At 41.8% G+C, this 27,472-nt stretch overlaps 3 protein-coding genes across 8 annotated transcripts in view; all 3 read left to right on the top strand.

The window, feature by feature from the left end:
- Window positions 1-3,061, top strand: part of LOC113588817 (inactive phospholipase D5) — a 33,214-nt gene extending 30,153 nt beyond the window's left edge. For all 5 annotated transcript variants that reach the window (XM_027028179.2, XM_027028181.2, XM_027028182.2 and 2 more), the window contains one exon: window positions 58-3,061. In XM_027028179.2, coding sequence (XP_026883980.1) covers window positions 58-314 — 257 coding nt within the window. In that variant the 3' untranslated portion in view covers window positions 315-3,061. The remainder of the gene's footprint in view (window positions 1-57) is intronic.
- Window positions 3,062-8,231: 5,170 nt separating this feature from the next.
- On the top strand, window positions 8,232-15,521 carry cfap36 (cilia and flagella associated protein 36). Its single transcript, XM_027028194.2, has 10 exons — window positions 8,232-8,511; window positions 9,168-9,232; window positions 9,511-9,612; window positions 11,226-11,340; window positions 12,051-12,138; window positions 12,979-13,132; window positions 13,471-13,573; window positions 13,757-13,914; window positions 14,040-14,195; window positions 15,245-15,521. The coding sequence occupies exons 1-10, from the start codon at window positions 8,409-8,411 to the stop codon at window positions 15,326-15,328; spliced, it is 1,128 nt and encodes a 375-aa protein (XP_026883995.2). The 5' UTR covers window positions 8,232-8,408; the 3' UTR covers window positions 15,329-15,521.
- Window positions 15,522-16,828: 1,307 nt separating this feature from the next.
- LOC113588820 (polyribonucleotide nucleotidyltransferase 1, mitochondrial) lies at window positions 16,829-26,908 on the top strand. 2 transcript variants are annotated; one of them, XM_027028187.2, is made up of 28 exons: window positions 16,830-17,060; window positions 17,194-17,254; window positions 17,721-17,795; window positions 17,922-18,027; window positions 18,197-18,246; window positions 18,336-18,399; window positions 18,493-18,540; window positions 18,635-18,748; window positions 19,093-19,279; window positions 19,578-19,629; window positions 19,715-19,772; window positions 20,155-20,251; window positions 20,548-20,650; window positions 20,754-20,824; window positions 21,114-21,150; window positions 21,223-21,289; window positions 21,371-21,460; window positions 21,608-21,661; window positions 21,953-22,062; window positions 22,189-22,260; window positions 22,341-22,404; window positions 22,494-22,577; window positions 22,687-22,770; window positions 23,982-24,088; window positions 24,224-24,279; window positions 24,389-24,467; window positions 24,638-24,685; window positions 24,974-26,908. In XM_027028187.2, the coding sequence occupies exons 1-28, from the start codon at window positions 16,942-16,944 to the stop codon at window positions 25,124-25,126; spliced, it is 2,310 nt and encodes a 769-aa protein (XP_026883988.2). In that variant the 5' UTR covers window positions 16,830-16,941; the 3' UTR covers window positions 25,127-26,908. The 2 variants fall into 2 exon arrangements, with proteins under 2 accessions (XP_035385997.1, XP_026883988.2); XM_035530104.1 differs by lacking the exons at window positions 24,638-24,685; window positions 24,974-26,908 and having other exon boundaries at window positions 16,829-17,060; window positions 23,982-24,092.
- Window positions 26,909-27,472: the final 564 nt, after the last annotated feature.

Below are 27,472 nucleotides of genomic sequence, written 5' to 3' on the forward strand. Positions count from 1 at the left end.
TGACCAGCTTGGAGGCCTCCCTTACCGTGGTTGTTTTCTGTCTTTATGGCTGTCCAGGGAATTTTGACTGGGTGGGTAATGAGTTTGTGTACAACGCTGGAGCAGGGTTGGTCCTCAGTCAAAGGGATGCTGGCCCCACCGTGCTGGAACGCATGCGGGGGGTCTTTGACAGAGACTGGCGCTCTCCATACAGCAAGACCCTGCAGCCAAACATGGTGCCCATGTGCGGTGCGAACGCTGTCTTCCCTGGGCCCAGGCTGAAAGACTACCCAGGCAGCATAGAACAGGAACACAGCCCAAACACCTCGCTGTGAGCACCTACCACATCAGCGCAAGCACGGGGTGGGGTGGGGGATCTGATACTGGCCTTATCATAACAGGTTTGTTGACTGTGTAATAACTCACGGATTACTTTGTTAATTTTGAATGCTGTTCCTCTTCCCTCTTTGCCCAGAGGATTTTAATACTAGGAATGTTTTTTCCCTATAGTCTCCAATCCAACTAAATCTCTCACTTTAATCACCGTCTGTGTAACATAATGGAGCTGCCCAAGCACATCTTTTTAAACTTTACATTTTGTCTGTTTTTCACATGTAATTGAAAAATGAATTCATGTCATAAGAACACATTAATCAAACATTTTGGACACTTGCTTCTAGCTGTATTCACAAATAGACACTTTTTATAACAGAACAATGAACAATATATGTAAAATTATATTCACCATATACCATATATGTTGTACTTGGCATGAACTTTTATGATTTCAGAAAAAGAAAAAAAAATTGGCTTTCTAGCTGATAGAGTTACTTGCTGGTTTGTTTGATTGCTTAAAGCTACCAGCAGATGTTGAACTTTATTGTAAGAAGGATGTATATGGACGGTAAGGAAACATTCCTTTTGCAAGCATTTGGCTTTTATATTCCAAGTTATATAAACATTTTGTATACTTCACTGTACTGTATTTCATTCATATTATGTGTTTTGTAACAGATCAGGGTTTATTAAGCAAAGGTTCATAAATCAAAATGATTTTCAATGTTGGAATGTGGCCCTAAGCAGCGCCATTTGAATTAAAACATGAATTTAGGACACGTTTCATTTAGTAGGACTGTTTAGTGCAAATGCTCCTTGTTGCAGATCTCATATACAGCTTCACATCTTTTGGTTTGTGACAAGGTAGTACTAGGTGCTGAGAGATTGTTTCACTGGGCTCACATGAAGCTTACCCTGGGCTGGTTGGTTCTCTGGATTCAGTGGTGGTAAACAAACCTTCTTAACCGAGCACTTCTGGTTCTTTGACTTTACAACAGATGACTACGACTAGTCTGCATCTTTCTTTTTCTTTTTTGCAGAGCGTTTGAGTGTTACAACCATGTTGAGAACAGAGAATATTTTTGTATTAATCTATTTTTCTTTTACCAGAGAAATTTTCTTTTGAGTAAATTCTTTGTCATTACTTATTTTTTTGGCAATGGAATTTTATATTTTTATATTCCACTATATTTCATGTTCTTTATGGCATTTAAAAATAAGTGTGTAGAACATATACCAAAGCCTCAAGGCAAGTATTATTATGTATTCATAACTCATACAAATTGTTTAAAAGTATAAAGAATACTGCTCTGGTTTAAGCTTCTCAAGAATATTTTAAGAACATTTACATTTTTGTCATCTATGGGTTTCCATACTTGTGAAAACTCACTCTTGAGTAGTTTACTCAGTTTGGTGATACTTTATAAATGATATATTTAAAATCCATTTTTGGATCTATTTTCACCCATTTTTTCCCATTCCAGTTTAAATATAGACAGTTTTCTGTGTAGTGGTTGGTCTCTATCCTCTATCACATGACCGTTCCAAGTCTGAAAAGGCAAATGGGAACACAAAAGTCTTCTCAAACTACCAATCCCAGCCCTCGACTCTATCACGTGCTCAGCAGGCTGGGGTGGCACAGAGCTTCCCGTCTGTTCTGCCCGATGACAACGATGGGACTAATTGCCCTGGAAGTCCAAACAAGTGTTGCAGCTGCAGTTCAGGGACTGAGCCAGTCCTTAAGGCAAACAGAAATGCATTTTTTTCATACTGTATACTTTGTTGGCACCTCAAAAAACAACTTCTGAAAAAAGTCACCCCCAAAAACATTTATTACTACTTTTTATTACTTATTTTCCTTTTCATGCCTCATAAATCTCAGTTTAGAATATGTTGCATAATAAAACTTGTAAAATGATTAGTATAGTTAAGATTGTGTCCATGTGAACCACAGTTAAGATGGGGGTGGGGGTTGAAGGAAGTTACAGGACATTACAGGACGTTTCTTCTAGCACCAGCTGTTTACATATTCTGTTACATACAAATAAAATAACGCTGAAAAATGTTTTGCATGAAAATACAAGATGTATTTCATATTTATTACTGCTATATAAAGTTTTGCTTAAATAGTTTCTGCTGCCAAAGTTCACTGATAATAAATTTAGTAATTTAGTAATGTAAAAAGTAATGTACAAAATACACTGTAATCACTGCATTGTAAACTCTTTTATCTAAATGAGATCAGTAGGTATTTAAACTTTAATTCTTATTTTATTTAATATATATATGAAGTAAATCTAGGTTGTACGCAAAACATCTTACAGTCCCTTTAATGTCTGTTGAGCAGCTACTCACTTGGATTATTGTTATAAAATTAATGATGATAAAATTTGCATATTTTTGCATAAGAGGTTTTTGCATGGTCTGCCTGCTTAAACTGAATTGTACTTTAAAATGAAAATTCAGGTCTGCCAATTTTCACATCTGAGAATGAGACACTCTCACTCCAAATTTCAATTATCACACAGAGATTTTCTAAGTAAAAACAAATCCTTTGTTTATAATTCAGTTTGTATTTACTTTTCAAATGAAAATTTCTTTCCAAATAGCAGTATGAGAGCAAATTCTCACATCTCTCAAAGTTGGCAGCCCTGCAACTTAATATGTTTACAATAACTTGAGTAATGTCTAATTTATTTAATGATCTGGATTTGTATGCCTAATAAAGAGAAAGCCTTCTCTGCTACATACAAAGAGTAGTTTTTCCCCCTTTATATAACAAACAAATAACATCTTGTTCCAGTGTTGGCTAGAGGTTATTCATTTGTTCCAAATTCACCAACCATCCTCCACTACACTGACAAAGATGTGACCACTAAATGTGTTATAAACATTTGCGTTATCCCCCTCGAGTTGCAGATGTACAGAGACCACATCTCCTGCTTCCAGCAACAGAGACACTCCATCAGTCCTGCTGACTGTACAAGCAGCTTGTACATAGTACGTGATCACTACGTGCTGATTATTCTGTAAAGCAAATTGTAAGTCTTACTATCTCGGAGTGACGCTTTGTACAAAAAGGAGCATTCCACAGTACGTCTATACGCTAGCGAATGAATGCTGTGTGAACCAAACTAGCTAAAGTTAAGATTTAACAAGCCTGTTGACCTTGGATGTAAATGCGGTGGTCAGATGATTACTTTTTTCTCTTCCCAACGCTACTCTCAGCGTTGGTTCAGCCCATTCAGTGAAATTAAGTAAGTTCTGCTTGTGTAGAACGAAACTCCATGTGTCCTTATCCAGTGTGGTGCGCTTCGCATACTCTAGTTTGGTGCATACCCCTCAACTGCACACTTAGTTGCACTTAGAAATGAGGACAAGCAATTCTGGTAGTGTAATATTTTCATGAGGTGATGAAGTTGATGGGGAAAATATTTTATTCCCTTTCATCAAATATCACATAAGCTTAATTGTTTTTAATTTTGTGCTTACTGTGAAAGCGCATTTTGGTTACTCTCTACATCTCCATAGAGAAACATCCACACCGCTGAGAGCTCTTTAAACTTCTCTTTCCTTTTTCTCTTATCTTCCTTTCTGCTGTATGATTTCCTTTTATATTCTGCAGCACGTGTAATTAGTTCTGTGGATGTTTACACCTGGAGATGTTTACATCGTATTGCAGATGAATGTTTGCATCGTTTTCTTAAAAGTTGCCTCTCCCTCTCATCCCCCTGGAACTGTCAAGATTTAACATGAACAGGACCCTCCACATCATAAACAAGGATCAAACCCCAAAATAAGCCAAGGCTCATCACACCCCACCACAACCATTTACTTTTAGTGGGTTGTTCTTCCAAGTGTTATAATTCCCAGATTGGAATGTGATTGGAATGTTTTCTATCCCCGTGCATGTTACTAATGCATGTTTAAAACTCTGTTTCCACTGTGCTACTGGATTTCAACTGATAAAGGAACTCTTTATCATGTACATGTACATCTCAGGGAGCCCAATGCCATTTCTGATTTATATTCGCAGAGTTAATAATCTGATAGAATCTGTTTTTCAGTCTGTTTTTCCACCCAAAGACCTCGTGATGCAAACAAGATGTAAGGACAGGATGCAGGCGCGAGTCGTGAGTTTATTGAGAAACAAAACAAAAGTGAATTTATTGAGACGAATACACTGGTGACAACTGTAATGATATCAAGAACATACGAACCTGCACAGCTACGTAATAACCAACATGGAAGGTTAGAACAAGTAGTAATTCCTACTTGACACAAAGAACAGGTGAAACGAATCAGTGAAAATTATATATAAAGGAACGTGGGACAACTGAATGAAAACACAAGGAAAGGCCAGAACGAAAACAAAGAACAATGTGACAGAGACCGTCACGCGGAGACGCCTGGGTAGGGCACCTAGATAGGGTGCCTAGATAGGGTGCCCAGATAGGGCACCTGCGTAGGTCATATGGTTGGTATGTGTGGGTAGGCCACACAGATTTAGAACTAGATAGGGTGCCTAGGTAAGGCACCTGGGTAGGGTGGCTAGGGTTAGGGTTTCTTTTTTTATTAACAGTTCCACAATTAGAAATCATATGGCAAACATATATAATCCATTGGGGAGATATAATAAATTTATTCTGGAAAACACGCAGCAACAAGATCACAGCTGGAGCCCCAGGGCCTACGAAGCGATGAAACAGGATAACAGCACAACGTCCCCCACCACAGAAGGAGCAGGTCCATCGGACGCTGAGATAAACCTGTGTTGTGTAAACCAGCCCTTTTGCTTGTCTGCAAGTGCAGTTGGCGGAGCCTTGATGGACCCTAAAAATAAGCCGCACCTGATACCTGTTGGTAAGAAGGAAATGAAAATGAGTCTACTTCCTGGTGGTTCACTTTTCACTCTGGCTCTGTCTTTATGTGCCATTTACCTACTTCTGTGCCATTTATATGATCAGTTCCTTTTTTAAGTTAAAATGTTTTTTTAAAAAGTGCATTAGAAATCTTCAGCTGAAGTTACCCAAGGAGTAGTTTTCTGTAAACCTAAAAATTTATTCCACCACTTGTCACCTACTACTTTAATTTGAAAGTATTGTCATTTCTATGCACACAAATCATCAAACTAAAGGCCTATGTAGTGAAATTACATTTTGGTATTAACGAAAAAGAAGAAGCAAGCCAGAATGAATGAAAAAATTGTCATAACCTTCAAAAAGACACCAATCAATTTCGAATCTAATCATGTTAGGGTGTTCCCTGGGTTCTGTTGCTGATGCACCCATTCGCCATGCTTGTAAACTTAGCTTTACATATCTCTAGAAAGCTACATTTTACGGAGCTATTTTGGTTGTTTCAGCATGCATTTTAAAAGTAGATCACCTATTTAAAACAGTAAAGCTGCTGTACAATGTCCTTTGTTTTTTTTTTGTTTTTTTTGAGCTATAAGAACAAATAATTATATTAGTTAATTCTAATATATTTCTACCTTGAGCCATAAAGGATCTGAACCTATCTTTAACCTTAATCATAATCACAAATATGTTTATGATAACAATTTAACATAATTTGATCAAATATACCAGAGAGGATACTCCCATTTCTGTCTTTCCTATATTCCTCTATATGCTGGCATAATAATTTCTACTTTATTCAAGAATAAAATGCAGACTTAAGAATTAGTTGAAGAGAATTACCGGTCCTGTTCTTTATTGCAGGTCAACTTTAATGAGCATTATTGAAGCACCCTCCAGAGAATGTCTGAGAATTGCACAAAGATCCCAAATGTTTATACAGTTTTCAGGATTGATTAGGTAATTACTCCACCTTCTTTTACATACTAGTGTTTGCAATCGCCACCATTATATCCAAACCATGCATTATTCAGTATATGCAACATGAGGTCCACCATTTTGCAAGTTGAAGCTAGACACCATTATATCCCATTGGAAGAGTTTCCCTTTTTTTAAAAACAAAGCTTGCTTAGCCACAGAACTCTCAAAGACGCTTTCGTGTCTTTTAAAAGCAATGAGCTTTCCCAGTACTAATGAAGCTATTTCTCACAGGAACGGTCCAGCGTGATCTGCCTTAGATTTCCACAGAGGCCTGGAAACCACCTGCATCAAAACCTCTGCTCTGCACTCAGAGACCACCAAGGGCCTCTATTATGTTCTGATTCCTAAGCGTTACTTTAGAGTTTCTTATTCAATGCCAAGACATACAAATATACTTTTGAATTATCTAATTTGGGAGTATAAATCTTTATTCCTGCCTTGACCGTAAACCAGTAACAGAGCATTGCCCTGGCCACTTTGGAAACATTCCATACCTGCTATAATTGAGGAAATTATTTTATTTAATATTTTAAATCCTAAAGAAGAATTCAAATAAAACTAAAGCCCACATTTGATATAAGCCTAGTATTTCATAGTATGTCACTTTTTTAAACAGCTATAAAGGCTCTTGGCATGAGATACTAAAAAATGTAACTACTAGTAGAAAATGTAACTACTAGAAAATGTAATGCTTGTTCCCACTATTTAACCTCTGTCTGCCTGCGACCATTTAATTAAAGTTGCATCACCATGGCACTCAAAGCCTGCGACTGAACGTGAAGGCCCAGAGCCTGTGTCGGTCCCAGAGCCTCTTTTTTTTCACTCCAAGACATTTTCTTTCTTTTTTTAGAGGTCAGATTAATTTTGCTGAGAGTACAAATGCAAATGAAATACCTCTGCAATGGCTCATTACATCTGCCTACCCTTTCATTTTACTGGACTATCTCTGCTTTTTCAGAGAGCAGGGTTGTAGCAGGGTTGAGTAGCTCAAGAGTTTCAGGATGTTTGCACGCCTTTGCAGGCCAAAGACAACACAGCCGAACACATCGGTGACCCCCCCCCCCCCACCCCAACCCCCCTCCGCCACACTTCACGCCTGACTCATCTGGACAACAGCAGTTCCTATGTGAGGATGCTGCTCAGTAACTCTAGTTTAGCATTTAATTCCAGCACCGCCCCTAAGCTGTAACTGGATTCTGGACTTCCTAAACAGCAGGCCCCAGTATAGTTAGACAACCACAACACCTTAGCCCTGATCATGAACACTGGTGTCCCTCGAGTCTACATACTCTCTGCTCTATTTACCCATCACTACATGCCTTTGACGAGTGCAGATGATAAGCCTCATTAGGAATAACTGATGAGACAGCCTACAGGGTCTAGTGAAACTGTCCTGAACACTAAAACCCCCAGGGAAACCACCACTCACCCCTACTCCCCTTCGTCAAGGACTGAGGGATAAGGTCCAGAATCTTTCCAGCAATTCCTAGTCGTCCATATCTCTGAGGACCTCTAGTGGACCCCTAACACTTGGAATGTGTATGTACTTTACTTAAGTATAGTACTTTATTTGCACAGCTGATAATATTCAAAATGTTCTCTGTATTTGAAAACCTTGTAATTTGTAAACAACTGCGATTTGCACTGGCATATATGGCATCATGCACTCCATGAAATACCTGGACATTTTAAGATCAAAATCTATTTGCCTCTGCGAAGAAACCAAAAAAAAAGAAATAAAAAGAGCAGGGCACTGATCCAAAACATATGTCCAGATCAACACAAAATGACCTAACCTAATCCCCTGACCTAAACCCTACATCAACCCTGCGGGGGTGAGCTATAGAAGAGAGTGCACAGGAAAGGACCCTGGACGATCTTGAGATATAGAAAAATTAAAGTATTATCCAAATATCGGTTGAAATGTTATAACAAACCAAGAAATAACTGCACGAAAGGCTTAAACGGAAAGGATTTTGTGCGTAGATAGCTAGCTGAAGCGCGCACTGCCGGATCCGCGCTCTGACGTAATACGTTACCATGGTTTCAGATTAGCAGCTGGGCCGCTACCTTGAGTCCTTCAGCACTGGCCTCCGTGTCTTGTGTCCAGGATCCCTGTGACCGGAGCAGGCCGCGACCGATGTCTGAGTCCTCAGCACTGGCCTGGGCATCTCTGAGCGACCGCACGCTGAGAAAGCGTTAGCCAGAAAGCGTCGCCGCCGAGCTTGGACGCCTCACGGTGCCGTTGCTGTCATGGCCGATGACGGCGAGTGGGTTGTGGAGAGCGTCGCTGGTTATCTGGGGAGCCCAGAGTGGCTGATACCAGTCAGTGATTTCATGGAAAACAAGTGCTCAGGTAATTTAAGCATGCCACACACGTTAGCTAGCTGACTCACCTACCCCCTTAACAGTTGTGGTATTTAAAAGTCTCGTGTGTACGTTAAAGCTGCATTAAAACTGACCAGCGCAGCAGAAACTAGTTAATCTAGTGTTAGCTTTCTGCTCGCTATTAGGGCATGCTGGTATTTGTCGTGTCATTTTCTTACAACTGGTTTGTCAGTCCTCGGTATTTCTCTTTTTTACTCGTGTGTACACCTTTACAGTAGTTTCAAACGCTGATTTTTGTTGATGGTGCGTATTTGCTTAGCTTGTATAATGTTTATATTCCCCATTCTAGCTGTAAAGAGCCTTCATTCATATTATCTTGTCGTCTTGCTAGTTGTTTATGGTGAAATAAATGAACTTGTATGCATTCGGCTATATAGCCAGCTAGCTAGCTAGCTTGATTGCTTAAAATGGTATAAAAACCCAAATATTGTTTATTTACAGACGACTAATAAAGGTATTTGGTTCACCAAAAATGTCTGGGATGTGATGACTTCATGCACACACACACACGGTACCTTAGCAGTCAATAGTTCACTACCCATACACACAATGGTGCAGGTTGTGGTTGTGATGCCCGACGTTGTGTTCAGTTAAGATCACTGGATATGTCTCTTATTCTTTCAGTGTTCGATGACGAGGAAGAAAATAAATTAACCTATACAGAAATCCATCAGCAGTACAAGCACCTGGTGAGTGCGTACATTATTGTACTGTATTCTTTGAACATTCACTGATGGCTTTGCTTTTAAGTAAACATAGTAAATCGGTGCAAGGTATTTTTGATACTGCCGTGTCGTCTCCATGTTTTCCGCCAGTATTTTCCACTATATAATCACACTCTGATAAGCCACATGATTATCAATTAGCCTAATGCTTTCTCGATTATTTTGGCTGCATTGCTTCCCAGTTGTGTGTCCAACGTTAAAAAAAAAAAGTAACATGCCAATCTCTAATTTTTTTTTTTTAGGTAGAGAGGTTATTGGAGAACTACATGCAAGAGGTGGGCATTAGCGAGCAGCAGTTTCTGGATGCTTGCTCATCTCCCATTGCCAAGTCAAAACCTTTGCAGGTAAGCGCAGATCACATAAACAGCTTCGCTGAACAATGACTTCTTATCAGACCAGTTTTTTATTTAACAGTGAGTGCAAGTTTAAGGTTATAATGTCTCAGATGAAGTTCAAGTTAAATGACTCCATATGCCTCTTGCTTTTTTTTCATAGAGCTATATAGCAGTGTTTCTCATAGAGGGGCTAATGGTAGAACAGTTCCAAATCCAGTGTTCAACGCTTGGCTTTAGTAAATCTTCTTATGAGTGGTGCTACCTACATGTTTGTTGAAGGTGCCTCATGGGAAAGATGGAAATGGCTCATATATGTTTGGAATTCAGAGCTTTTGGTCAGATCATCTTGGGTCCTGTTTCCTGCTGTACCAGTGGCTTGGGTAAACCTGGTCTATGAAGAGATTAGATTAGACAGGTTACCGAGACAGAGGACACTCCTGTTGCTTCAGTTCTGACTGCTCTGTGACCCCTACCCTGACTAGAGAAGGTGTCCATGTGTGATTAAATTACCAGGAGAGGTTTAGAATCTGGGCTTCGGATCTGGAGAGGACACAGTAGTTCTTCGGACTGATTCAAAAACCCGACAGTCAAATTCAAGCCTAGTTTGTAAACATGGCCGGATTAATTTCACTTTCTAACTCAAAGGTTTCCTCTCCCGTTCAATTTTAAATGAGGTCTCTGTTTCATTACCAACACAACACAGTGTGCAGGGAAAGGACAGTTGTGTGTGTTTTTTTTAAAGCAGCACCTTGGCACATTAACACTGCTCCTTTTTCTTCTTGCAGTTGAACAGAACACACTCTGTATTTTTCTGCACATGCTGAATTCCACTGTAGTTTTGTTCCAGTGGCAACTTAGCTTTCAGCTGCAGTTTCTGCTTCGTTACCTGCTGCCTGCTTTCCTTTTATTTCCTCTGGCACTGGCTTGAGCTGGTGGGTGCAGGTATGGATCAAATGCCGCTAGTCGGCCTGGCTTGCTTTTATGAGTTCATTAGTATGCACAGATATGTGGGCATGGGTTTAGTGGCACACTGAACAGCACAGGGAAAACATCGAACATCCCCCCCCCCTGGTGTTTTCCAGCCATTGGATTAAATGATCCCACAGATTGTACAATGCTACTTTCTTGGATGTAACTATGAGTGCAATTCTCATTTAAAATAAGTGCACTGCACACAGAGTGCAGATCTACTTAAGCAGACAAAGACAATGGAGACAATAACATTGGTAAATAAATGTTTATTTAAGGCGCCCAATTTTGTGTCTTGTTTGTCATTATTATTAAATCATTGTATTTTATCAGATGCAAAAAAAAAAGATCAGCAACAACATCCTGATATTGCCATTGTATATTAGCCATCGGCGCCCTCTTGTCTAAATATCAGCATCAGCATTGCCCACTGAAAGCGCTGTATCATTCGACTACTGTTCTCTGGCTATGTGGGCTTATCATGACTATTTAGTAATGTTGAACTTTTTTAATAAAGTTACACACCACCCCTCTAACACTACCTTCAGTGGCTCCCAGTAATCCCAAAACCTATGCACAGCCTGTTTCAGTATAACTGGCTCTGTTTACTGGAGCGTCTTTAGCATGAGCTTACGCTTCCCCCCTCTTCCCAGACCCTGTTCCAGCCGGTGATGGCCACAGACGACTTTGAGATGTTCCGCTCCTTGATGGTGCAAAAGAACGTGGAACTGCAGCTTCAGGCCCTGCGCGTCATCAAGGAGAGGAACGGTACTGTGGCTCCGCGACGCAGCGCTACAGCCATTCTCGTCAGGCCTGACACACAGCCCGTGTTTGCTTACTGTGCTCTTTGCATCCAGATTGTTTATATGCTGTTAGAGGGAATGCCGTTCTGACAGTCCGTCCTCGTGTTAAAGGACAGGCTCACTGCTTTTTAGCTCACGTCTAAGGAAAATGATGGGAAAAAGTTTCCCATCATTTGCAGTTGCAGGTAGTACAACCTTGTTGATGGCTTCAGCACTAACAAGCTTATCACACTCAACACATTCCAATGGGGAGATGGTTTATTCCCTTAAAAGCCCTGATGAATCCCAGGTGGATTTCATGTGTTCTAACACAGGACTTTGTTTTTTGTCTTCAGTAAGGTCTTTGATCAGGGTTTTCTAAGACATGTGCCCATTGAAATGTGTTTAGATCAAATTAGAAGCTGCAGGTGAGTGATATATTTCTTTTTAGTAAGGTTCTCAGTCAGTTCTCAGACATGCTATGTATGGTTACTAACGATGGGAAACGGTGTTAATGAGGCATGAGTTAAAATATCACAAAAACATATACTTTAATGACTCTGTGTACTTTGATGGAGACTTTAATGAATGGGATGGTACTTGTGGTTTGAGTTAATGATGTGCATGTGTGCGTGTATGCTTGCACATGTGTGCGTGTAGACAGTCATGTGTTTTCTGCATGTGTGTCCATACCAGGTGCCCTGCCTGAATGTTTGACTGACGGCGTGGATGTAATGAGTGAACTGGAGCAGAGAGAGATGCAGATTCTGCAGGAGGTTCTCAAGTATGTGGTCCTTGGTGCCCAGTTGAGCCATGTCACGTCAGTGCCTGAGAGGGCTATTTAAATGACCAGGGAAGTTAGGCATCTAGTTAGCCTTCTCTAAGGAGAAGGTGAGTCCCATTCACACTAAGCCAAGTCTGTAAGACTGTGTGCCTATGAAGAGTTAAGCTTCTTAGGATTTGACTAATTGGCCTGTGGAATTGCCAATAAAAGAAAACTGAGTGAATAGTATTTTTTTTTAGCCTTGTTAGAATTGTGCTGTGGCACACTGCTGCTTATCATGTCAGACATTCACTGGTTCTAGTGGCCTGTCCACCACACTGCACTTGTTCTTCAGAAATATTATTCAGAAATACCGTGTGCACGATGAGCTGCTGTGCTTTTCTGACTTTTTAAAAATTGGCTCATATTAATTGTCAGAAGAATCTGGATCAGTTAATGAAATCATATTAATGAATTCCATTAAGAGCTAATTCACGACTGTCAGATGGAACAGAAAAAGGCCTTAAGCCTCCTAAAACATGTAAAATCTTGCAACAACATGTTTTTATAGCCTGTTTATAACTCTTACAAGTGCAATAAATCTCACTGTCCAGGTTTGCACACCAGAGGTAAACTCACTGACCTGGCCCATCAGACCTGTAAATATACTGAGTCTTATGCAATGCTCCGCTACTAACCCGTCTCTCAGAAGCTTCTAGATTAGTGGCTCTCGGTCCCAGTCACGTGAACACCATCCTTCACTGCATATTATTGTTTTCCATGCTGTAGCTGCATTCTCATGTAACCTTTTTTTCCACAAGAGTTTTGTCTTATGAACTCGATCATGTTTGCTCCCTGCAGACAGTCGAAAGAGGAATACGAGATGGAGCTGGCTCGCAGAGAGCAGTTTGAGCAGGAGGTGGGCTCCACTTCCACGAGCTCCCAGAACAGACCAATCAGAAATGGCACTGACCCACTGGCTCCGGCCCATCTTCCCCCACATCCAATCAACAGTGTGAGTGACCAGTGTCATGCAGACGTCCACTGGGTTGACAACCTGGGATGATTATATGCCTCAGTTTAGATAGTTTGCACAGGCATGAGTAAGTAGCACTAATATGTGAAGTGTTAGTAGTTATTAATTAGTTGGTTAAACACTGTATGACTTATATGTGTGCTTTGATGTTGATGAACAGCACAGCAGTTCCATCAATGTGGAGCTGTCCACAGAACAGCCTGAAACTGGTTGTATAAGCATGGGGAAAATGTAGTGGAGTTGGTGCTTGACGTCTGCCTGAAGTCGCTGAATCTCTGTCACATTGCTGCTATGAGACACCAAATTGTTCCCCACAGACGAATGACACTTCAAAGACAGAGGGGCAGGCAGGAGAATTGTGCACTGCAGTTCCTGGAAGCACAGAGCAGATGTCTGTCAAAATGCCTGCCAGACCTTCAGGTAACGGTCTAGTGCATGCTTCATTTTGTGTGTGTGTGGTGTGTGTGTGTGTGTGTGTGTGTGTGTGTGTGTGTGTGTGTGTGTGTGTGTGTGTGTGTGTGTGTGTGTGTGTGTGTGTGTGTGTGTGTGTTGCTAGTGAACATTGTTTTTAGAATGTAGGTATGTATTTATTTATGTTTACAGAGAAAGGCATCATAGAGACCAAGACACTGCCAGCTGTCCGGGCACCGGTCAAGGGTCATGCCCTCCAGCCGATGACCAAGGAAAAGACTGCCAGTCAGGCAGCAGAAAGCTGGCTGGAAGAGGCACGGAAGGAGGCTGGCATCTCCAAGGCTTTCAAAGTGAGTAGAGAGAAATGCAGTCCATGGCAGGTCGAAGCCAGCCCTCCTGACTCTGCTCACCAATCTCCTGATCTTGCATCTATGGAATGCCCTCACTGAGTCCACCACTACCTGCGTGTGTGTAGGAGCTAACAGTAGCCCAGCAGGAGCAGCTGCAGCAGAGAGCAGAGTACCTGAAGCAGCAGAGGGACAAGCTGCAGGCCCTGAAGAAAGAGCAGAAAGCCACGCCCTTTTCAGCTGAGGAGCCCCGAGAACCCCCCGCCCCCACACCCCCCCCATTGGTAACCATCTTTGATAAGACACTAATCATTTTACTACCTTACCATATTAAATAGATTTTCGACACCGGCCACATAATTAGTTAAGTTTTGGAGATCATCTCTCACTGTTCCTCTACTTTCTACTTAAGCATTGCTTATAGGACCTGTAGCCAGCTATATATTCAACTTGTTGGATATGTGTGTGAATGTGTGCACTGCCCTAGACCAGGTTCCAGAGGCCTTATTACCTTTGCGAGCATTAATCTTTGTGCAAAGTGCTTAGATTCATACAGCGCATTCAGGTTCCAGGCAGCGTAATAAACCTTTTCATTCAAAATGTATCTAATCAAAGCGCTTGTTTATTTTACACAAGTCTGAGTCTGCTATCACTGGTTACAGTACAAGCTTAGTTTCTTACTATTGGTTATAAGGATCTGCTTGCTCACCGTTTGTAACATGTTAACAATGAGGATGGTTGAACGTTTAATTAGATGTGATCATTTTACTGCAGTTTATGACCTTTTTAAAGTTTTTTTAAAAAATTAACTGTACCTGTTTTATTAACATCAGTTGACTTGTATATGGTTATGCATATATTGTATTCTCCCCCAATGCAAACTAAAGGAGAGTGCTTCGAAGCGGCGTGATGGGGGTTCTGTTAATGTCAAGGTCCCCCAGGCTTCGAGCGCAGGCCCTGCGCCCCCCAAGGTGACCTGTGCGGTGCCGTCCCACAGTAGCATAGCATCTCCCACCCCACCCACTGCCTATTAGGAAACAAACCTTAGTGGTACTCGAGCGTGTTTTCCTACTCAGTCTCAGTACGGGGACCCTCTGTGCCCTGAGCCCAGTGTTGTCTAGCACTCCTGACTCAGCTGCGCGGGTCATTAGCAAGATGTGGGAGGTGTAAGGTAAGTCAGTCACACAGCTGAGTCCGAGAAACAGCATCGCTGGGTTGGGAGGGGCCATGGGACCCCTAGGACCGGCATACTGTGCGGCTGTTTACACTGGTTTTGGCTGTTGGTCAGCGCGTTGTCTCCTTTTTAAGACCGATATATTTTTCTTATTTTAAGGAGATCTCCGTCGAAGAGAAAAAGAAGCTCGAGAAGCGGAAACACTTGGCAGAGAAATTAAAGGAAGAGGTTATCAAGAAGTGAAAAAGTGTCAATTGCGTTTCCATCTCTGTGTGTCCTGGACTGGGGAGGTGATATGCAGTAATTGTGCTGAACTGAAATAAATCCGCAGAACAACCTGTGGTGCAGGAGAAAATGTGCTTTTCATTCAGTGCTGTACTGACATTGTGTTGTAATCGCATTAAATCCTACCTTCTTTAATAAATGCAGTTTTATATATCAGGCATCTTTTTGTACAAACATTTTAAAAAGTGTATTTAAACTACTTTGTATGACCCCCTGTGTCTTAATATTTCACTTTAGACATCATAAGTATAAAGATTGCATTTAATATAGGTTTGTTTAAGAAGAAAAGGTTTGGAGAGATGACATTTAAGACATTTTATTAAATATTTAAAAATATTTATTTAATATTATAATTTTAATTACGTTAACACTGACAGCACCATATACCATATCTGATCTTTCCTTGCAACAAAAGAACTGAACACATGGAGTTCATTCATGATCCAAAATCACATAATGGCAGATTATGCAATAACCTAGAATATTTGGGTTAAATGAACAAAGACACAGTGTCACTTTTGACATTAGCTGATGTGTGTGGGTTGGGGCAAAATCATTTTAAAAAGAGTGCAACCCTTATCAAACTATATTCATTCTAATCTTAAACTATACTATATTTAGTAATGTCTGAGATCTATGAATTTTGAAAGCAAAAAATTTAATAAATACATTGCAGCATTGCAAGTTAAAAATAAACTATTTTATTCAACGTTATTTTTGATTTATCATTAGTTTGCTCGAATGAACGTTTCCAATATAGATTTGTTGTTTTTGGTACTGCAACAGCAGGTGTCAAATGTTCCCTGCATTTGTGAACCTAAACAAACGGTTATTTGGCTAATATTATAATGAGGTGTGAAATAAATATTGGTTTGGGACTGCAAACACAGGACGACCTGAAGAGCCCAGTAGCGCCCTCGTGTGGACAATTCATGCTAAACGCGAGTGGGTAGGTGAGCGAATTAAAATCAATGCCCATGAGGTGCTCAGCATCTAAAAAGCAGCCTACAGCACCTACGTCGTGTAGATTATTGTAAAGCAGCGGCATTCAAATGTGGACCTCGAATCCAAATCCGGTTATGAATTTTGCAATTCCTGGTAGTTGATGAAATGATTAGTGCAACTGTTTAGGCATTTAGTGGTCACTCCTGACTCCTGGATAGAGGAATAGTGTGAATGCCACTGCTGTAGAGTATGTCCGTAACATTACCAGCAATAGTTATGTTCTCCCAAATAAATGATTATGAATTTACATTATCTTTATAATGTATAATGGAGATGTTAACTCATCTTTAAATTTTTTCTTTAATAAATAAATCGTACAAACTGGAAAACCGATGCCAAAATAAACCATATAACGTGTGCGCTTGTACGGGACTAACACACGTGTTCTGTGATGAGGGGGTAGGAACCCTGTATCGTGTTCAGTGCAGAGCCGAGCTACGTGCCGCAGACGCACGCCAGCCGTCCAATCAGCATTGTTGACGCAAAACGATGGCAGCTCCCCGTTAATCCCGCGTTGAAGTGTCCAGACCTCTTTACTGAAGAGGTTCTTCTGCTTTCTCTCAAACATGACGCCTTTCCTCCGACTCAGCTCCGCATTGCGTGGAGGGAGTATACGTTATTGCCATCGAAGCGTCTGGGCTAGTCATGGGACAGAGAGGAGAGTAGGGATTGATTTAGGAGGAAGGTAAGACGTTTAAACGTAGCTAAGCTAAACTAGCCCAGGGTGAGGTGGGTGCATGGCATTCACACCATGACCCCCCCAAGAATAATTGAATATTGTCTCTGACTTATTTATGCTTTTGGTTGTTTTCCCCAAGGAAAATTGAAATATCAACAGGGAAGCTCGCCAGATTTGCTGATGGGTGTTCTGTCGTGCAGGTAAGATGATTTACAAAGTGCGAACTTGGGGGGTGTTTTTGTGCTTTTATATAATCATTATTTCTATTTTTCCATTATGATTTCCATTACAGTGGCAGCACAGGAAATCACAGCAATGGACTCATAAAAAAGTTTAAACATGAGTAGTTCAGACAGGGCATTAATGTGGTATTAATCCAGCAGCACAGTGTTGTACAATTTTTCCAGTAATACCATATAAACACAAACATTATTATGATTCAACTTGTCATTAGCAAGCATTTCATGAGTTGGATTAGCATGGAAAATACTAAATGTATTAAATGGCTCATGTATTATTTTGAAACCAATAGAAACCACATTCTTCACCTCTCTTGAGTAGCACCCTCTCTCACACTAGAACAGCTATGCTTCTGTTAGGCTCCTCCTCCTGAGCAAATGATCCCTTTACTCATGTGCTGTGCGCACCTTGTATCTTAATTTGTAGCTCGGGGAGACCTCCGTGATGGTCACGACCGTGAGCAAGACAAAACCGTCCCCGTCATCCTTCCTGCCACTCGTGGTGAGTTGTGGTACCTCCCTCGTCCTGGTGGGACACACGGGTGGCTCGTTGTAGTTAATGTAACCGTCTCAGTCCTCTCCTAAGATGAGGCGTTTTCATGGACTCTACCTCTCATCCTGTAAACAGGTTGACTACAGGCAAAAAGCAGCGGCTGCCGGCAGAATCCCCACCAACTACCTGCGGCGTGAGATGGGCACCACAGACTTTGAGATCCTCACCAGCAGACTCATAGGTCAGAACGGAACGTGTCCTGTCGCGACATGCGGTGCCAACCTGTTTGGCGATAGCGTATGAAATTTAGATCATGTCTGATTCTGGTACAGATGATAAAGAGTAAAATAAAGTCGTACATGGACACACGCGCACTACTCTGCCTCACGGCTTAACCTGTTTGCTCTCAGACCGCTCTATCAGACCGCTCTTTCCTGATGGGTATTTCTACGAGACGCAGGTACGGTGCTTTGCCATTTAACCCTTTATACTGCCTGTATCCAGCTGGTACTTAAACCTGACTTCAGCTCTTCTCTCTTGATCAAAAAGGTTCTGTGCAACATATTGGCTGTCGATGGCGTGCATGATCCAGATGTGCTCGCCATCAATGGAGGTATGGTCGCTCCTCCTGCATTTAATTGTTTGCATTCTAGATGTGATTCAGATCTACGGCTAATGTGGTAATTGCGCTTTTCTTCTGTCTCAGCATCAGCTGCCCTTGCCTTGTCTGACATTCCTTGGAATGGGCCAGTTGGTATGTCACCGGCTTTATCTGCGTAACATTAAATAAAGTGTGTGTGTGTTTGCTTTAAGAGAATGCATTCAGCATTGCTCCTGTTGCCGTGCAGGTGCGGTGCGTGTTGGCCTCGTGGACGGAGAGTTTGTCATAAATCCGACCCGGAAGGAGATGAGCTCTAGCACTCTGAACCTAGTGGTTGCTGGAGCTCCTTCCAGCCAAGTGGGTGAGTGTGGCACTGACTGCTGATCCCGGCAGGGCAGTAGATTTTAGTTGTTCTTTGAGGCCAAAGCAACAGCTGGCGATGAAGTGTAACAGACCCTTCAGACATTTTCTTTACAATCTACATTCTCATTATTCTCCATGTTTGTTGCTGAAACCTTTGCACTTTTATTACATTTTTCTTTTTCCAGAATAGTTCCTTTACTAGTGTTTGATGTGTATTAAACTCCAGCAGTTCATATCTTAAAACTGAGTCACGGGCTGTTGCTCTGCAATTGAAGATTTAGAGACTGCACAAGTCATAGTATCTGAGATGTTCTGAGATGTTCCTGGTTTGGCGTGTGGCAGTGATGATGGAGGCCTCCGCTGAGAACGTGCTCCAGCAGGACTTCTGCCATGCTGTCAAACTGGGCTTGAAGCACACGCAGCAGATCATCCAGGCTGTCCAGCAGCTGGCCCGGGAACAGAAGGTGGTTAAACGCACACCGCCCAAACTCTTCAACGCCTCCCAGGAGATGGTGGACTACGTTCGACAGTAAGAGTTGCTGTTTTTTTTTTTTTTTTTTCAAATCGCAACAATTTTGCCATGGCTGGTATATTTCATGGCAGGAGAGCTGGCAAGAAAGCATCCATCCTTGATGAGCATGCATGCATGTTGTGCTCTGTGATAGCACGTCCATTGACTGCACATGGCACAGCTGGGGCCCAAACCGGAGTTCCAGTACGGGATGCATTTATGTAATATTTCTGATAGTCACTGTCATGTGTGTCCTATTAATTCCATCCACAGTATATGTTATCATATGTGGTAATGCATTATGTTATACTTGCAGATTGGCCAGTGATGAGATCTATAGTGTCTTTACAGACCTTTCACATGACAAGGTAATTCCATAGTATAATGCTATTATTCTCCACATCATTTCCTGCTATTGCATGAATGTGATCGGATGTGAATGTGAATCTCCAGATTTCTAGAGATGAAGCTATAAAGAAGATACGACTCGTGTCTGAGGAGAAAATTAAAGGTAATGTCTCTTCTTTAAACAACTGTTTTAATAATTCTGCTCCATTTTCTCTCATTTCATACAGAGGTTCCCAACTGTAGTGGAACTTCAGCTGAAAGCCCGTCTCTATAACTTCTCAAACTGCTAAATGTGTTGTACAGAAATATTGATGGCTGATCATGTATATTAATGAGGGGAGGGGGATACTGCTCTCTGAGCTTGTATATTAATGAGGGGAGGTACTGCTCTCTTTCCTATCCAATGAGAACACTGCCATTTGTGTTCCTAAAAACTGGTTTATCCACCATTTACTGAGCAAAACGGTGTTAAGGAGCAGTGCATGTATCCCTGTAATATAGCATTGAAGACGTCCTGTTGGCCATCACCTAACTGTTCTTTATAGAAAGGTTTCCTGAAGCAGAACCATTTGAAGTGATGGAGGCCTTCAATGCGGTGTCCAAACACATTTTCCGTAATTTAACTCTCAGTGAATATAGAAGGTAAGATGATTCTTGTCTCTTTAAGATGTAAAGGCGTTCACACATGACCCGCGTATGAGTTTGCCTGTTCTGTTTTCCCTCCTCATCTACATATTTTGTTTTACATCCTGCGCAGTCTTTTATCATAGTCTTGTTTTTCCATGGGTACAGTTTCAGTCTTGGGCCCCTAGGGGGAGTGTGAGTCCTCTGGGGTTTAATTCTCTGTTCACGTAATGCTAGTGGTTTGTGGACCATGGCCACCGCGGTGTCTAGTGCTTTTTGAACGGACCTTACAGTCTCGTTCTGTGCTCTGTAAGGTGTGATGGCAGGGATCTGACCTCTTTACGAGACATTTCATGTGCGGTGGACGTGTTCAAGCCGCTGCACGGCTCCGCCCTCTTCCAGAGGGGTCAAACACAGGTAGGGACACAGAGTTGCCAGGGCATACAGGTCTGCCTGTTAATACAGTCCACATTATATTGTCCTTCATTACTGTTTTTATCTGTTTTGTTTACTTTTATAGGTGCTCTGCTCTGTAACGTTTGACTCCCTGGAGTCCAGTGTAAAACCAGATCTTATAACTACAGCTCTATGGTAAATCTTTACATTTTCATTATCCTTATAGGACAAGCTATTTTTTTTTTTTTACTGAACAGAAAGTTTACATCAGGAGTGAAAGGTGGGCAGAAACAGGACTCACTGAGCAGGGCTCAGGGGTGCTGGATTACTATTGCAGCAACACATCATCTGTAGGGTAAAGCTAGCCTGTCTCACGGTGGTCTAGTCCTAGCTGACATTCAAAGAGCAGAGAGAACAATGCAAACATGACTAATGCCCATTATTACGACTTGTTAACGGTTGTCTTGTAATTTATCTTTAATAGTGGGGTAAAAGACAAGAATTTCATGCTTCACTATGAGGTGAGTATTCATATATTTTAAGTACAGTAATGCTGTGAGATCTGTATAATGTTGCTATGCTCCCTCTCTCAGTTCCCACCCTATGCAACCAATGAGGTTGGGAAGATGGGTGGTTTGAATAGAAGAGAGCTTGGGCATGGTGAGTGGCACTGGTTAGAAGTGTCTTATCCAGTATGTTGTGTGATGCGCCCCTCTAACCTCTGTGTTTCTGTGTGATTAGGGGCCCTGGCAGAAAAAGCCTTAAGACCTGTGGTTCCCAAAGATTTTCCCTTCACAATACGGGTGACCTCAGAGGTGCTAGAGTCCAACGGTGCGTCTTCTGAGGAAATGTCCCCAACACTACTGTCTTTGGATAAATATATATTTTGACGCACGTCTTAACATTTTATAACACGCCCGTCCTGTGCGTGAGCCGATAAACGCAGCTCCTCATCGTGCAGCATGCGTCGTTTTACAGGGTCGTCGTCCATGGCGTCGGCCTGTGGGGGGAGCCTGGCCCTCATGGATGCAGGTATGACACTTACCACATGTTTTTATACATGCATAAATTATTCTTTATTATCTAGTATGTTGTATGATTCTTCCAAATCCCTGTCTGTGTAATGTCCTTGAGTTTCTAAACAGGAGCTTGAAAATGTTGTTGTTGTTATTGTTGTTATTATTATTACCATCAAAGCAAGTACAGCTAGTTCCATTAGTCACATCTGTGGGAGCAAACACGTTTGTCTTAAGCTTTGTTGCAGATCCTGATTAACAATAAAGTTGAACTAAATACTTATGAGTATTGAAATTTGTTTTTTAGGTGTGCCAATTTCTTCACCAGTGGCTGGTGTTGCGATTGGTTTAATAACCAAACCCAATCCTGAAAAAGCATCTGATATCCAGGACTACAGACTGTTAACTGACATTTTGGTAAATATACTGACTTTTTGCTCTGACTTAAAATACTTTTGTTATGCATCCTCTTAATGTGCAGAATATTTAATGTTTTATCATTTGGTGTTAGAATTGCAGTGTATTTTGGTATTTGTGGAATAGGGAATTGAAGATTACAATGGAGACATGGACTTTAAGATGGCGGGAACAAACAAGGGCATCACTGCGTTACAGGTACTGCGGATGATGGTAGGTGAAGCCTGCTTTGTAGAGTGAAAGTCTGTTGACGGGCAGCGTGTGTTTCTTTCCCTCAGGCTGATGTGAAGATCCCAGGGCTCCCCTTAAAAATTGTAATGGAAGCTATACAGCAGGCAACAGGTACAGCAGGATCAGATTGTGACATGTTGTTCTGGTTTAGCAGGATGTGTTGCACATCTATTCACATCTTCCTTATACTTTTCTTTCAGTGGCCAAGAAAGAAATTCTGGGCATCATGAATAAGACCATCTCCAAGCCCAGGGTCTCCAGGAAAGAGCATGGTCCACTTGTTGGTAATGGCAGGCAACTTGTGGATATTTGCTGTGATCTTTGTTTTTGTTTGTTTGTTTATTTACACTTCAGTATTTTCTTCTTTCAACATAAATTAATTTTTGCCCATAGAGAATGTTCGAGTGCCCATCTCCAGGAGAGCCCGGTTTGTTGGTCCCGGGGGTTATAATCTCCGCCGGTTACAAGCCCAGACAGGTGAGATTTAGCCTTAACATCTGGAACTTGTGTAACCGCTTTGTTATAGTTCAAGTTCAAGTTTGGTTTATTCATCACATACATAGTCATACACAGTATAACTCGTAGTGAAATGGTGGAGAGTGCTCTGTCCAAACTGAGGAACAGAGAACAGGGGTGCGTAGAGAAATATAGTGACCTACCTTAGACCTACTACGTTTGTTACAGGTCAGTTTCTGACCACAGCAGCACTACAAGACCAGCCATTATTTGAGTGATGGACCATTTTAAACCCAGCATGGTTGTTTATGGCCAGTGTGGTATGGTTGTGGCCATTTAACTGAAAAAAATGATTTTTTTTATACATGTCTAAGGCTCTAATGGGGTGAGTGGCCCACCACACAAAAATATCCAGACAGCAAAGATCCTGTGCCTGAAAATGTTACCTGGGATGAAGGACCAGAGATGGGATGTAGACTAAACCTGTAGTCCTACAAAGTACAACATTGCAATGTCTGTGTATAAGGTGAATGTATATTGGTGACAAATAATTTACAGCTAACCTACTAAAACTTACCCCTAATAGACATATAAAACAATATATAAAATACAATAATAGACATGAACAAACCAAATAAAAACCAAATATTTATACCAAATACCAAACCAAAGGAGAAAATGGTGCTATGGGCTGTCTCAGGTAATATTAGTGACAGGAAATAGAATTCCATGTCGCTGACCTGTTTTCTATTAACATGGTTCACTGATCAAACACAGCATAGCTTGTCCTCTCTGTACTTTGTCCTCTCTTAGTCACTGAAGAAACGCTGATGCTTTTATAGAATTGTGTCCTTTTTATACCATTATAGGCTTGAAGGAAATGTCAGTGAAGATCTTCGTTTAGTTGTCCATACAGGCCTTGTAATGTTTGTTTACACAGTGTTTAATAGGCTTAAGGATTATAGTTCCTATTACCTTAAAATGAACTACCCCCTGGAGTGAAGGAGGATTTGAAACGCAAAACGATACCAAGGCGTATAAAATCGGGCACATTTTGACTTCCCCACTCGCCCCAAAAATTGTTCGATAATTAAAGTCCATTTTATGGTACTTCAGCGCAAACACAAATCCTGCAGCCACTTACCAACATTATTCGTTACTTCAGTGGGAGGTTTTCTTTGACAGGAGGTGGCTGGAGGTTCATTCTCGGTCGTTCTCCTTGTGTCTAACAGGTGTGACAATAAGCCAAGTAGACGAGGAGACCTTCTCAGTTTTTGCCCCGACCCCCAGTGCCATGAACGAAGCCCAGGAGTTCATCGCTGAAGTCTGCAAGGATGACGTGTGTCAGAACACTGGTTTTAAATCATTTGATGCACTGCCAAAGCAGATATGGGTTGTTTTTCTGTTAACAAAGATTGCCAGTTGGAGATGAACAAAAGCACATTACTTAAGAATCTTTCGCTTTCCTCTGCAGCAGGAGCAACAGCTTGAGTTTGGCGCTGTATACACAGCGACCATCATAGAAATACGGTACAGCTGGAACATCTTTATGACTTACTTGGCTGTCCCATTTGTTACAGTGGCATTTGGTGTTTAGTATTGATGGTTGCCGTGTTGTCTGTCTTGTATAATTGCACAGAGACATAGGCGTTATGGTCAAGCTCTACCCCAACATGAGCGCCGTGTTGCTACACAACTCCCAGCTCGATCACAAACGGGTAAGGCCGCCATCGACCCTGGGATATAAGGTGGTCATCCAGAACCAATGAACTCGTCTGTGTCTGTTGTTGCACTGAGTGCTTGGTTACACAGATGCATTGGGAGCCTTTTTAGGATTAATCAGTGAGATTAGAGCCGACAGGTGACGGACATTATTATGTTTCACCAGATCAAACACCCCACTGCTCTTGGACTAGAAGTTGGACAACAGCTCCAGGTATGCACTCACTCTCCCAGAGATCCTTCAGCACACGTATGCGATGATGTATATATGAAGGGTTTCCGTGTTTTTACGACAACTGCCGGAGGTGTAAAAAGCATCTTTACAGACGTTGTTTGCTCCTGGAATACAGTAGTTATCAAGATTTTAAATGACAGTATGTGGTACGGTGCCGTAAAAGCATAATGACTCGGTAAATACCCCACATTGTTTCCTTCCACTATAAGCCAGCTGCAAAGCTGAGTGGTGAGTCCCTGGGTGTTGACCAGTACCTGCTTTCCACAGGTGAAATATTTTGGACGTGATCCAACGGATGGCAGGATGAGACTGTCGCGTAAGGTGCTGCTGTCTCCTGCAGCCACATTAGTGAAGACCCTGAGCGAGAAGAACAGTATCACTATGGGAACAGTGGACGACCAGTCATCTACTTTATCTTAACTTATGAACTGTTCAGCACTTGTTGAGAACTCTCTCACTTTTTTTTTTTTTTATTTTTTTAAAGGCACTCTCAATTTTGTGTGCACGTGCGCAAAAACATGTATCTACCCACCCATGTTGGGGAACAATGCTTGTTGTATGGCATTGATTCATTGTGTTTGTGTTTTATGTTTTGTTAAAAAAAAAACAACAACAACAAACTTTTTGCAGGAAAAAAAATTAGTCTTGTATTACATAATTCATTTGAATGTACTATAATGCAGGTACTGTAGTTAGGATAGTTTTTCTACTCCTACCAAGGCTGTCTGTCCTCTCTGGGTTAAGGCCCAGAGCAATACTCATCCATACTACTATCAGTTTATAATTCCCTTTGATAATACCTGAGCCATAAAAACATCCCCTGGGAAGCGTCGGTGGTACTGGCAATAAAAAAAGATAACAGCGGCCACTTCTGCATGGCCTCCTGGCAACTTGAACACTTAAAAAAGCCCAGCTTGTACCCAGAGAGCCCAAGGATCTTGTCACAAGGTGGATCTTGGAGCAAAAATACCACTTCACCATCTGACACCATGCTGGATGCTTACAGGGTATTGCTGATGCCTTATCTTGTCACCTATGAACTACCAAAGAATGATGGCTTTCTTCTTGCGGTGTGCATTGTACTAAGGTGACAGAAGTACCACTACTGCTGTCCTCGCTCCCAGTAACACCAGAATTAACAGTGGGAGCTGTGGGGAATTCCACAATGCCCAAGAGTAGGAAACGGAACTCTCCTGAGCACACAAATGGCTCCAAGCAGGACAGATGTGATACATTTACAGCATTTAGCTGATGATTTGATCCAAAATGACTTACAGCTATGACTGAACTCAATTCAAGCATCTGAGGGTTGCTGAGAGGGTTGCTCAAGGGCCCAACGGTGGGAAACTTGGTGATGGTTGGATTTGCAGCAGCAACCTTCTGTTTACTAGTCAAGTACTTTAATCACTGAGCTATGATTCCGCATAGGCCTGCTGCTAAGCTGCTTTGTGCAGATTGGGACAGCCTCAGGATGCACAATGGACTGCTGTACCATGTGTGGGGAAAAGACGGCACCTGGGCAATGTATGGAAACTGCTCCTGGGGCACTGTGGAATAGGCAACGACACCAATGGATCTACAGGCCAGGCAACGGGTGACATTCAGGTGTCGACTGGGTTCACTATCCCTTCTGATGTTTGGCCAAGAGCTCAAGGAACTTGTCCTTGGCTGTCTGCTAGAATTGTAGAAGGACAGTGTGCCCAGAGCAGGGTACACCAAAGAGCTCTGCCAGTGTACTATGCCACTCCATCATCAGAGTCACAGTGTATGTGGTGTGGTTACTTGCTTCCAATTCCCCCATTAAGTTTAATTCCTTTTCGCCTTGTTCTGTGTGTCTTTTTCACACGGTTGGATAGATGTGAGTATTGTAGAGGTTGACAGCTGACCTGCATGCAGAAGACTGGGCTTCAATCCCTGAGGAGCCTGAGGCAGGAGTTACTACGAATGCCAATAAGAGTGCTTTGGGCAAGACTCTTAAAGCTATAGTTTGCTTGTCTCTGAAACATGAGCTGCATGTAGACTAATGAGGTCTGTGTTGAATGTTGTGAAACCGAGACAATTTGCTATTGTTATTCAATTGAAAGGCAATGAGGGGAACTATGGAGTAAAACGGTGCCAAATGCCCAGCCAGTTGCAGACCTCAGCCATGACTGCCAAAACAAAGAAAGGTTGCTCTGTGAATAAAATAACTGCTGTCTGCTATAGATTCTTAGTGGCAAGCTATCATCACATGCTATGCAGATTTTAATGCAGCAAAAAGCAGGATATGGAAGAAATACAATCGGCAGAAGTGACATGATCCATGCTTACTGGCAAATCTGCATGGTCGGCTAGTAGAACAAATGAACCAACTGCTAACTACCGGCTCCCATCTGGGCTGGCTAACAGAAAGTGGGTCGGTACTGGTCATAAAGTTCCACACCAAGGGCCAAGCACCATTCAACTACAGAACAATAACCACAATATGGATGCCTCTATCAGGAATACTAGCCACCATGCTGCAAGTACATGAGCACATACAGGGGATTGGTAACAACACCAGGGACTCCAAGCACCACCTACTGACAGATTGAGCAGTCTACCAGGATTTTAAGACCAGACAGACAAACACATGTGTTGCCTAGTTTGACTACAAGAAAGCGTACGACCCAATGCCACACACCAGGATACCTTAATTTCCAGCTTTGTATAAAGTTAATAAGACAATAAGGACTTTATGCAGAAGTCAGTAGAACATTGGAGGACAACACTAGAAGCAAACTTGAA

This window comes from Electrophorus electricus, chromosome 9, assembly GCF_013358815.1.
Source record: "Electrophorus electricus isolate fEleEle1 chromosome 9, fEleEle1.pri, whole genome shotgun sequence".
Taxonomy (NCBI): Eukaryota; Metazoa; Chordata; class Actinopteri; order Gymnotiformes; family Gymnotidae; genus Electrophorus; species Electrophorus electricus.